At 43.7% G+C, this 13033-nt stretch overlaps 1 protein-coding gene across 1 annotated transcript; it reads left to right on the top strand.

Moving 5' to 3' along the window:
* Window positions 1–378: 378 nt before the first annotated feature.
* Window positions 379–5693, top strand: LOC125506190 (very-long-chain aldehyde decarbonylase GL1-5-like). Its single transcript, XM_048671057.1, has 10 exons — window positions 379–545; window positions 634–857; window positions 1297–1529; window positions 3535–3754; window positions 3845–4220; window positions 4304–4411; window positions 4488–4688; window positions 4787–4885; window positions 5004–5180; window positions 5265–5693. Exons 1-10 carry the CDS (start codon window positions 486–488, stop codon window positions 5424–5426), a joined length of 1860 nt encoding a protein of 619 aa, XP_048527014.1. The 5' UTR covers window positions 379–485; the 3' UTR covers window positions 5427–5693.
* Window positions 5694–13033: the final 7340 nt, after the last annotated feature.

Genomic DNA, 13033 nt, shown 5'->3' with positions numbered 1-13033 from the left:
CATCTAGATGTGTCCTAGTTATTGCATATCTAAGTGATTGAATCAAGCATAAAAAAAAAGATAAAAGAAAAAGAAAATATTCACATAAATTTTAATGTAAGATTAATGACATATGACTTAGATGTGCAATACTTATAGCACATCTAGATGTGCTTTAGCAAAACTGATAAGAAATAAGAGGCTACTGCTAAGAGGCAAAAGTCAAAGAGGCTAGCCCTAAGTGGAAAAAATCAAGCATAGGATTTGGAGTATGGACCATTTTGTGGTTACCTATTGCCGCCAACCCATTCAAGTGCAGTTATGTTGACACCAACGTAGGATGTTAGACCACCTGCTTGACATCCACCCACATAACGGGCCTATAAATCGAGTGGATACAGCGGTCATCTCGTCGCCACAGCCCACAGGTGGCAAAGAGCCATCATATCGATCATAGGCATCTCCTCGCTGAGTGGTACGTACGTAGCATTACCATCTAGCTTGCGATGGCTACGAACCCCGGCATCCTCAGCGAGTGGCCATGGAAGAGACTCGGCAGCTTCAAGGTACGTGCCTAGCACTAGCAGATTTGCACCACCTCGATCGCAAGCAATCCAACATATACTGTAGATGAGATGATGAATGCATATGCAGTATCTTGTGCTGGCGCCATGGGTGGTGCACGGGTGCCACCTCGCGGCGACCAAGGGGTGGAGGGAGCTGGACCTGGGCTACATCGCCATTCTCCCGTCGATGCTGCTCCGGGCGCTCCACGACCAGGCATGGATCACCGTGTCCCGCCTCTACAACGCGCGCGGGAAGCGCCAGATCGTCGACCGCGGCATCGAGTTCGACCAGGTCGACCGCGAGCGCAACTGGTACGTATATATGCACCTACATGGTCTTGTCGGTCAAGCTTAGTTGGCAAGTGTGCGGTGCCTAGAGTAAAAGGGCCAATACACTAGTTGCATGCACCAATATAAGGTCGTCTATATACCTACGTTAAACATTCTTACTTTTTTTCGTGGGATAAAAAGCACTCTTACTTGAACATCAAAGATCAAGAATGTTGTTTTTTTAAAGATCCAGAATGTTGTTTTGTCTAAATAAAATTAGATAGTTGCACTTTTTAGAAACTACATAAAAAATGCTAGCCTACCCCAACTTATTTGGGACTAAAGACTTTGTTGTTGTTGTTGTGATGCACTAATGTCTCACACAAATTATTTACAAAGCATCTCATTTTGAGAGGTGAGGGCAACATGTACAATTAGATTGATTCAAAAGTAACATTCATATGTGTAATGCGCATGGTAGGGACGACCAGATCATCCTGAGTGCCATCCTGCTGCTCCTTGGCTCGCTGTACCTGCCGGGTGGGCAGAACCTGCCATGGTGGAGGATTGATGGCGCAGTGCTGCTGGTGCTGCTTCACGCCGGCCCGGTCGAGTTCCTCTACTACTGGTTCCACCGCGCGCTGCACCACCACTTCCTCTACACCCGCTACCATTCGCACCACCACGCCTCCATTGTGACCGAGCCAATCACATGTAAGGCCCCCTCGCATCCTCACTTTTTTTTCTGAGAATCAAGAGCTTTATTGACCAAGTAGTCGAATTACATTCCTTCCTTACACAATCCACAAGGAACGCAATCCACAAGCACCGTCTTCTAGAGGTATTAGTACATCGCTTCGCGCAAAGATGCGCCAACTCATTGGCTTCTCCTGCCGTAAACTTTAGATGAAATTCCTCTAAATTCCAACAAAGCTTTTGTATTTCATGCACAGTAGCAGCTATCTGGGAACGTTCAAAGTTTCTAGCGTTCCACATATTCACCACCTCTTGAGCGTCGGTCTCAACTATCACCTTACGCATGCTAAGTCACATGCCAGCCAGACCCCATCTCGGATTGCGTGGGATTCCATTGCCATAGCGTGATCATACCAGAGCCTCCCCCTCCCCTCACGCCCTCACTTAACATGCTTTTTTCTAACGTGACCCTCACTAAACATGCTTATTAATTAGCCGGTGCGCTATCACATGGTGATCACCCCAGACTAGAGAGCTTGTTTAGTGAGGGTCACGTCAGAAAAGGAGAACATGATGATGCGCTTAACGTGGTTAATTAATTAGCCGGTGAGCTATCACATGGTTTAACCCCATCTAACACATGCAGGGGACTATGTTAACGAGTGCACTCTAAGTACTGGTAGTCATTAATCAAAGTTCCCAACCTCTTACCTGTTCTTTCAATATGTTTGAAACATTCAGAGGGTGACCGCACCAACAGTTTCAGACATAAGGAAAGCTACCGACACAGCCTGTAACACAACTAGCCGTACTGTATCGCTAGATTTGTGATGTTAAAAATGCTCCCATACCAAAAGTATGTGATTAATCCCTACTTGTAGGGTCTTCAAGTAGCCGATAAACTGATAAATTGATCGATTAATTAATTAACTTGCCGATTTGCCTATTAATTCCCTACTCGCCAGCCAATCGTGCAGCCAACAATTCCTCGACAATTGTAACAACTAGCTAGTATCTTCAGTGTGGAGGCAGAGCTCTACATGCTCCATATTATGCATCTACACTTCAAACAGAAGAGGCTTTATTTTCCCGCGGTGGAGAAAAGGTAAGCTGACAATGCTCCATGCAAGGAAAATTGAATGGAAATTGCATATGCCGCACACGCCTAACGATGCCGGCCGAGGTATATCCGTGTATATATATATGTATATATATTCAGGCCAGCTTGCATGTGAAGATTACATCACGAGATTACAGGGATCTGTGCTTAACCGATTAGGAATATCCATAATCAATCACACTCAATTAGCTATACAGAATCATGTTACGATCATGTCTGCTAACACACCAGACAATTAATTCACACAGTTGAAGAGATATATCAAGTGATCAACTGAACGTATAACAACAGCAAGCTACTCCCTCCGTCCCATAATATAAGAACGTTTTTGACACTCGTTTAGTGTCAAAAACGTTCTTATATTATGGGACAGAGGGAGTAGTAAGCTACTAGTTGCTATCCTTTTACTCACAAGGCCTTTCTCTTTCTGAACAAGTACATAGGGGTGGCTACCAACGGTATCTCTACCGAAAGACACAACTAGCCATCATACCATGGCAAATTTCTATGTTTTGACCCTTTTCTGAAAGTTAATCGAAATCTGACGGTAAGAAAAGGGTCAGATCCTGTAATTTTTGCAAAGCAGGGTCAGATCTCGAACAAGTTTGGAAAAAGGGTCAAAACATGAAATTTAGCCTCATACCGTATCTCTTTCTAACGGTATCTCTACCGAAAGACGCAACTAGCCATCATACCGTGGCAAATTTTTGTGTTTTGACCCTTTTCTGAAAGTTAATCGAAATCTGACGGTAAGAAAAGGGTCAGATCCTGAAATTTTTGCAAAGCAGGATCAGATCTCAAACAAGTTTGGAAAAAGGGTCAAAACACGAAATTTAGCCTCATACCGTATCTCTTTCTAAACAAGTACACCTAACGAGACATCATCATGTTATGTTCATGCAGCCGTAATCCATCCATTTGCCGAGCTACTAGCCTATCAACTGCTGTTCTCGGTCCCAATGATCACCTGCGCACTGACCGGAACCGCCTCCATAATCACGTTCGAGATGTATGTGATCTACATTGACTTCATGAACAACATGGGCCACTGCAACTTCGAACTGGTACCTAATCGGCTCTTCAAATGGATCCCCCCTCTCAAGTATCTCATGTATACACCATCGTAAGTGTTCAGTTACTGTAGATGTTACTCTGAAAAATTAAGCTTTTGTTTCCATGATTCTCAGCGTGTAATCTGCACTGTTGCTTCTAGGTTTCATTCTCTTCACCACACCCAGTTCCGGACAAACTACTCTCTTTTCATGCCATTCTATGACTACATATACAACACCATGGACAAGTCGACGGACGCGCTGTACGAAAACTCACTCAAGGGCAAGGAGAAAGAAGTAGATGTGGTTCACCTTACGCATCTTACCAGCCTGCAGTCTATCTACCATATAAGGACCGGGTTCGCCCAGTATGCCTCCAAGCCATACACTTCCATGTGGCAGTTGCGGATCATGTGGCCCGTGTCATGGCTGTCCATGGTACTGACGTGGGCATACGGTTCTTGGTTCACCGTTGAGAGGAATTCCATGAAGAAGCTCCGTATGCAGTCGTGGGCTATACCAAGATACAGTTTCCATGTAAGAATATCATGTTTGAATTTAATTCAAGAAGGAAACTGGTTTATATGTCGAGCAACTTTATAGCCTTTTCGTTTCTGCAGTATGGACTGAACAATGAGAAGGAAGCAATCAATGACCTGATTGAGAAGGCGATATCTGAAGCTGGTAAGAAAGGAGCAAAAGTTGTTAGCCTTGGACTTCTGAATCAGGTATGTCATTTCTTTCGTTGTTCAGATCTCCCGTAATAGCACAGCTTGTAACTCACAACAATATTTTGAACATCAGGCGCATAGCCTCAATGGAAGTGGAGAACTTTATCTGCAGAAATACCCAAAGATGGGGGTAAGACTTGTGGATGGCACTAGCCTAGCTGCTGCAGTGGTCATCGACACTATTCCCCGAGGCACAAATCAAGTTATCCTAGCGGGAAAGATTTCGAAGGTGGCTCGTAGTGTTGCTGCGGCACTCTGCAAGAAAAACGTCAAAGTAAGAACCAGCTACCCACATCTGCTCCAATTCAAATTCAATCATACACAGAAATAGATTTTTGTACTGAAATGTAACAAGCGGATCGTCTTGGGCAGGTCATAATGACAAACAAGCAGGAGTACCATCTCCTGAAGCCTTGTATACCAGAAAATGAAGCCGGGAATCTTTTATTATCAACAACTAGCACTACAGAGGTAAGAAGGAGAATTAAAAACAAGGGGCTTCTTATAGGAGATGAATAGGTTGCACGATGTAGGATAGCATAATGGCTATTTAACAAACCGCATTACTGGTTGGCCTCAATGTTTCCAGGTGTGGCTCATTGGAGAAGGTCTGGATGCTGCTGAGCAGTTCAGGGCACCGCAAGGAACAAAGTTCATCCCATTCTCACAGTTCCCGCCAAAGATGGCGCGCAAGGACTGCTGCACCTATGCCATGACTCCTGCAATGGGTGTACCTGAATCGATGCAAAACGTGCACTCGTGCGAGGTAATACGATCACGCTAAGCTGCAATCAACTTTGGAAGAGCCTCAGTACATCATCTACTATTTGCCATCTTTGGTTGTTTTCAGAATTGGCTGCCAAGGATGGTCATGAGCGCGTGGCGCGTCGCTGGAATTGTTCATGCATTGGAGGGATGGAGCGAGGATGAGTGCGGAGATACAGTGCTGGACCTGGAGAAAGTGTGGTCTGCGGCAATTATGCATGGGTTCCGCCCTGTTGCACAACTTTGATGGTTTTGGCTGCAAGTCACTGCCATAATCTTCAGATAGCTATGCCATAATTAAACATGCTAAGGGAGAAAGGCACACATTACATTGGACGCCACAAATGTAAACTCCCAGTAGGTTGATCTGCTACTATTGGCTCTTCACTACACTATTTATCTTCTATGCAATCACACCGACAATGAATTAATTATGTATCACTATCTGTTGGATCAATAATGTAAGTCAATGTAGAAACACAGATGGACCATTTATGTGATCATTTTACATTTAGACTTGGGATTTTATTTTTCTGAAAAGCAGGTTGAAATTCCTGCCCCTCCGTTATTGTGATGCACACATCTGTTTTTACTAAATTTGATGCAAAGGCAACAAGTCCAAAGTAGTCAACAAGCAGGGTACATAACATAGACTAGTACTGCAGAACCATTACAAGATATGGCTCCACCTAGGACCAAGTCGACTTCTTCGACGCCTTCAAGAAGGGGTACACGCTTTGATGTTGCCGTTGTCATTGTCGTTGCTAAGCGTGGCTGGCCACATAACCCAACATGTTTGCTATGCCAACAAACTCCAGAGCCAGAGACGGCGATGCACATATTGGCGAGCTGCCCATTTACGCAAGGGTTGTGGCTTCGAGTGCTTGACTTGTTGATGATGCTGAGCGACATGGCGCCACTGCCCACAGATGATACCCTCCTGGGCTGGATGACACGCACTTCGGGTAGGCTCAGGAAGGACGCCAAAAAAACTTGGAGATCGATCAGTGTGCTCATTTGGTGGTCACTATGGAAGGAACGAAATGCCCGTGTCTTCAGCCAACAAGCCTCTACGATTGATCAGGTTCTTTCCAACATACAGGAGGAAGCAAAGATTTGGATCGATGCTGGGAGACGTCGGGTGATAGCACTGATTGAAAGGCCAAGGGAGCCTGATTGAGGGTTAGTTTTGAAACAACAACAACACCACTATTCTATTCCCCAACCCCAACCTCCGCCAATCTTTGTTTACTCTCTGGTTACCCATTTGTAACCTTTTACTCCTTCTACTCGCAATGAAAGCAGCCAAGCTGCATTTCATCGAAAGAGATTACTCCTTCAACAAGGTAACGACACAAGTTTGTGGTTGTTGAGGCTGACCAATGAAGGCCCAACAAGAGTTTTCACCTCGAATATGAAGCGGTGCTCCAGTCACCATCTTAATAACAAATCTTTCAATAGTCGTGTCGGTTAGTACTCTAGGCCAACTTGATCATAACATAATAGCCAGTGTAAATACAGAAATTGCTTCATAGTTGGTACTTTCTCGATTCTATATTAATTAAAGTTGTAATCAACTGTGTCTAAATTGGACAAACTATATAAAAATGTGCTAACAACCAATTCCCCAGCTGGCCCTATCTACACCATGATATGTCTCCAACGTATCTATAATTTTAGATTGTTTCATACTATTATATTATCATTCTTGTATGATTCATATGTCATTTTATATTATTTTTATGGATTAATCTATTAAATTAGTGCCCAGTGTCAGTTTCTATTTTTTTGCCAATTTCTTTGTTTCATGGAAAACCATACCAAACAAAGCCCAAACACGATGAAACTTTATAGTGATTTTTTCTGGACCATAAGAGACCCTAAAAGCTTCGGGGAGAGACCTGACGATACACAATGGAGCCACAAGCTCACAAAATGCACCCCTGTGGGTGCCATCAGCACTTGTGGGCCCCCTAGGCACCCCCTGACCTATAAATTCTCTAATATTCCAAAAAAACCGAAGAGAGACTCGAAACAATTTTATCGCCGCCGCAAACCTCGGTTCTTCCATGATCCCATCTGAAGGCCTTTTTCCGGAACTCTGCCGGAGGGTGGGGACCATTGGGGGGGGGCAATCTTCATAGACCTTGCTGCCTCCGTGATGATGTGTGAGTAGTTCCTACAGGACCTACAGATCCATAGTAGTAGCTAGATGTCTCTCTCTCTCTCTCTCTCTTGATCTTCAATACAATGATCTCCTCTGAGATCTATTCGATGTAATTTCCATGGTGTGTTTGTTGGAATCCGATGAATTATGGGTTTATGATCAGATTATTCATTAAAACTATTTGAGTCTTTTCTGAGATTTATCTTTCTGTAATTTCATAGCTATGTATGTTTTTCAATCTATGAGTATTCTTTGACCAATTAGATGAGTAGATCTTCAGAGGGACTGGTGCATAGTAGTGGGTTCAATCTTGTGATGTCCTTACTCTATGACTGGAGGAGTTGCGAGGCACATATTGTATTGTTGCTACTAAGGATAAAACGTCGGGTTCCAACATATTGTTTGGTCTTACTATGTCTACATTATGTCATCGTGCTTAAAGCATTACTCTATTTGTCTTGAACTTAATACTTCGAGATGCATTGCTGGATAGCGGTCTTGGGTAGAGTAATAGTAGTAGATGTTGTTGGATTAACGGTCTACTTGTCATGGACGTAATGTATATATATGAATCATGCCATAAGAATCATAATCATAACCATGCGTTATCCTATCAATTGCCCAACAGTAGTTTGTTTACCCATCGTTGTTATGCTTATGAGAGAGATGCCACTAGTGAACCTATGGCCACTGAGCCCATTCTCCATTATTACTAAAAACCTCGCTGTTTTTATTTTATTTTATTTGTTTACATATCACTACCATATTTGGTCCTTGCAATTGGCGAGAAGGGTATTGACTACCCTCTTGCCTTCGTTGAGCGAAAGCATTTGCTTTGTGTGTGTGTGTGTGTGTGCAGGTACCGTTCATGTTGTTTGTGTGTTGTCTCATTTTGGTTTGATAAAACTTGGTTCTTAACTGAGAGAAATACTATCTGCTACTATACTACATCACCCTTCCTCTTGGGGGAATCCCAACACTATTACAAGTAGCACACCACACAATGCTTCGCTTGAGTCCATGCATGTGAGAGAAAATAGTAAAGGAGGGAGAAAATGGTCACATTTATGCCTGTCTAGGACCCCACCCTGCGACACACCCCATGATAAATTCATCCATCCGGTCCCTCTCTCCCTCTCACTAGTCTCTTCCTCTCTCCTTCGTTCTCTTCCTAACCTACCTGATCCAGGTCCAAAAAATTATATGATTGATAAAACCACAAGTGTAGGAGATTGCAATAATCTTCGTTGGTAAGTATGACAAGATAGATGTCATTAAGCATCAAACCCTAACAAATCCAATAACTATTACATAATGGATCTCATCTACCCCATGTGCCTACTGGAAATTACTCACACATCGATGATTCAGGCTCAAGGGGATTCTTGTTGTAGTATTGACTTCGACCCTACTTGAGTGAGTGAATTGCAGAAAATCGCCACAATGAAGCCTTGGTTTGTATAAAACACCGTTCTACGAATTTCTGCCGGAAAGAACTGATTCTGGGCTAAATCTTTTTCAGAAAACACTCACCCATCTCTTTGGGCATTTTAATCTCGTTTATCACATGCGGGTACCGCTTTTTATGAAGTGGCATAACGGTCGCGAACTAACGACGTTTGACGACGCTGCTAGGTCATAATCGGCTCGGGTTTTTATTTTTCCCTCCATCTGATGTTCCCCCCTTTCCCCGTGCTTTCCTCTCTCTGTCTCATCCATGGCGACGGCGAGCACTAACACCATCGGCGATGGCGCGGGAGGGTTGCTTGGCGGCCGAGATCCAAAGCCATCAGAGGAGGTATACGAGAGCTATAACCCTATCCAGGCGCCATAAAGCAGAGCGTCGTCGTTGCCGCTTTATTATGGTGCCACATGCGCTCTTGCCCGTGTTGTGCAGGCGATTCCGATGGGAAGCCACTAGTGGGCATCTTCATTCGGCGGTGTGGGGTAAGTTTTCTGCCCCTCCTTTACTATCGATTCTAGGGTTAGGGTTCTAAACCAAATTGGGGATTTTGGTTTGAACCAAACTCCAGGGTTTGGTTAGGGTTGTAATACAAATTGGGAATTTTGCCGTGTCAATTAGATGGTCTAATTTAAAGAACAATGTGTACCCTGTTTAGTAGACAGTATAATTCTAGTTATAGTGTTTCTTATTGACTCTGTTAATTCAAGTAGTTGGTATGCACTGTAAATTTAAATTGTTCATTGTTTTTGCTTGTAGTAGTAATGTACTATTTAATTAATTTTTTCATAACTTGGTATGGATTGTCTAGTTAAAATGGTTACCATTTTATGTTTTTATCATAGGTAAAGTGGCTAATGGTTAGCGTTTAATGTTTTTATCAGGGATATAATTTTAATGGTTAGTAGTTGGTATGCATTGTATATTAAAATTCTTCACTATTTTTGTTTGTAGTAGTTATGTACTGTAATTAATTATTAGAAATTTAAATAGTTGTTATGGACTATTTAATTAATGTGTAGTATCTTTGTTTGTAGCTTGTCTGATGATGTTTGGGAACTTAGACTCCACTTTCATGACAGGGATAAATTGGAAAGGTCTATGTGTGTTTCATACGTCACCTTTCTCAATCTTTTAGCACTCATAGAGACCGTAGGAAATGGATATAAAGATTACATGTATTCTGTGAGGGATGCTGGGTTGGGAATAGCAGGTTTGGAAGAGATATGTGATGATGAAAATTTTGATGATATGCTAGACCACATTACCAACAGAGATCAGAACATAGTAAGCCTGACAGCAGTTAGGGGTAGTGAGCCCAGACCTGCTGATTTAAACATAGGTTATGTATGTGATCAACAAGTTCCTCTAGGCAATGTTGGAGAGGCCACTGCTGAAGGAAATATGCCCTAGAGGCAATAATAAATTTGTTATTTATATTTCCTTATATCATGATAAATGTTTATTATTCATGCTAGAATTGTATTAACCGAAAACTTAATACATGTGTGAATACATAGATAAACAGAGTGTCCCTAGTATGCCTCTACTTGACTAGCTCGTTAATCAAAGATGGTTAAGTTTCCTGGCCATAGACATTTGTTATCATTTGATGAACGGGATCACATCATTAGGGAATTATGTGATGGACAAGACCCATTCATTAGCTTAGCATAATGATCGTTTAGTTTTATTGCTATTGCTTTCTTTATGACTTATACATATTCCTCTAACTATGAGATTATGCAACTCCCGAATACCAAAGGAACACCTTATGTGCTATCAAACGTCACAATGTAACTGGGTGATTATAAAGATGCTCTACAGGTGTCTCCGAAGGTGTTCGTTGAGTTGGCATAGATCGAGATTAGGATTTGTCACTCTGAATATCGGAGAGGTATCTCTGGGCCCTCTCGGTAATGCACATCAGTATAAGCCTTGCAAGCGATGTGACTAATGAGTTAGTTATAAGATGATGCATTACGGAACAAGTAAAGAGACTTGTCGCTAGGTATGATGATACCGACGATCGAATCTCGGGCAAGTAACATACCGATGACAAAGGGAATGACGTATGTTGTCATGCGGTTTGACCGATAAAGATCTTCGTAGAATATGTAGGAGCCAATATGAGCATCCAGGTTCCGCTATTGGTTATTGTCCGAAGATGTGTCTTGGTCATGTCTACATAGTTCTCGAACCCGTAGGGTCCGCACACTTAATGTTCGATGACGATTTTTTTTGAGAATCACCGGGGGGAGCTCCCACACCTGAATATATTGCTCAAACGGCTGTAAAAAACAACAGGTACAGATTACAGAGGCACGTTGCAACGTGTAGAGAGGTAGGTACGCCATGAGAAAATGTCCTCCTTGTCACCATTATTAATAAGACGATGTGACCAAAGGTCTAAGTCCGAGACGAGGTTTCTAAGGGTTATTACAGAACATTGATCAATATTCCTAAAGAGCATGTCATTATCTGCCGCCCAGATCTTCGAGAGTAGAGCGAGGAGAATGAAGGACCAGGCGTTCTTGGGCAGGTGTTGAGGCAGCGGAGTGTCCCAAAGCTCATTGAGATCATCGGCCGAGGGCAGGAAACCTACAAGTTGCCAGATTCTGTTGGCGAGAGGACATGTGATGAAGAGATGAATGGAATCTTCTGGTAACGTAGCACATCGGGGGCATAAATCGGAGGAGATTATATGCTTGTGGGCAAGATTCACACTAGTGTTTAGACGGTCTTTGAAGAGAAGCCAAGCATATTTTGCGAGGAACCTTGGTGCCCCAAATGAGGGGGGCAATGAGATCCCTGTCTGGCCTAGCCATGAGGGTGCCGTATGCTTGTTTGGTGGAGAAGTCATGACCCTAAAGGAGGAACCGTTGATCTTCCTCTGTCGAAGGCACGAAGTCCTGCAAAATAGCCAAAAGCAAGACAAGCTCTATTTCTGCTGTAAGAGAGAGATGATTGCAGAGGTTAGTTTCAATATTGAAACACAAGATGTTAGCCACGTTCACCAGATATAGGGTTGAGTGTGAGAAAAGGTGCGCGAAGGTGGTTGTCGGTGTCAAAACCGGCGGATCTCGGATAGGGGGTCCCGAACTGTGCGTCTAAGGTCGATGGTAACAGGAGACAGGGGACACGATGTTTACCCAGGTTCGGGCCCTCTCTATGGAGGTAATACCCTACGTCCTGCTTGATTGATCTTGATGAATATGAGTGTTACAAGAGTTGATCTACCACGAGATCGTAATGACTAAACCCTAAAAGTCTAGTCAGGCTATGATTATGAGGATTCGGCCTATCTACGGACATAGCCCTGCGGTTTATATAGACACGGGAGGGATCTAGGGTTACACAAGGTCGGTTACAAAGAAAGGAATCTTCATAGTTGGTTGCCAAGCTTGCCTTCCACGCCAAGGAGAGTCCTATCCGGACACAGGTGGAGTCTTCGGTCTTTGTATCCTTATGGCCCATCAGTCCAGCCCATATCCAATAGATCGGACACCCGAGGACCCCTTAGTCCAGGACTCCCTCAGTAGCCCCTGAACCAGGCTTCAATGATGATGTGTCCGGCGCGCAATTGTCTTCGGCATTGCAAGGCGGGTTCTACTTTCCGAATACTCCAGGATAGTCTTCGGATAAAACGAAGGTGTCCAGATCTGCAACACAAGTACCACACACAACCGCAAGGAATATAGTATTTCACGAGTCCCATCTGCTGACAACTTTTTGCAAGATGACATCACATCTTTTCGGTCACTATATCGAACCGTTTTTGTCCGTTGTTCCGTGTTTGGAGATGCGGTTTCCATTGGCACGTCTTGTCAAAGAAGAGATCGTGTCCCCTTATTGCGGGATTTTCATCAATGCGGGCGTGAGTAACCCAACCGTGCCGTTTAGACAACCCTTGGGAATAGGCGAGTTTTAGGACGAGTGGGGAGGTGTTCGATATTCACTGCCTTTATAAGGGGATAAGGATTCCCCCTTCTTCTCCCACGCCTTCTCGCTTCCTCTGCCCTTCCACTCTTGAGCTCTAGCGCCCAAGTTCTCATCTTCTTCCCACTCAAGCTAGCACTCAACTATGTCCGGATCGGGAGGCCAAGGCAAGTGGATGGTCTCCTCCGTCAAGGAGAAGGACATTACTAAGCTTCGGGCAGCCGGGTACTTGGCAAAGGACATCGCCCACTGTCTTCTAGCCCAGGGGCAAGTCGTCCCCACGCCG

This window comes from Triticum urartu, chromosome 1, assembly GCF_003073215.2.
Source record: "Triticum urartu cultivar G1812 chromosome 1, Tu2.1, whole genome shotgun sequence".
Taxonomy (NCBI): domain Eukaryota; kingdom Viridiplantae; phylum Streptophyta; class Magnoliopsida; order Poales; family Poaceae; genus Triticum; species Triticum urartu.
This window is presented reverse-complemented; position numbering and strand designations above follow the sequence as displayed.

Bases quoted from the DNA above. Each gene is read 5' to 3' on its own strand.
- LOC125506190 (XM_048671057.1), top strand. From the start codon at position 486: ATGGCTACGAACCCCGGCATCCTCAGCGAGTGGCCATGGAAGAGACTC. The intron at 4,412-4,487 runs GTATGTCATTTC...TTTGAACATCAG, and splicing joins GCCTTGGACTTCTGAATCAG to GCGCATAGCCTCAATGGAAG. The intron at 5,181-5,264 runs GTAATACGATCA...GGTTGTTTTCAG, and splicing joins AAAACGTGCACTCGTGCGAG to AATTGGCTGCCAAGGATGGT.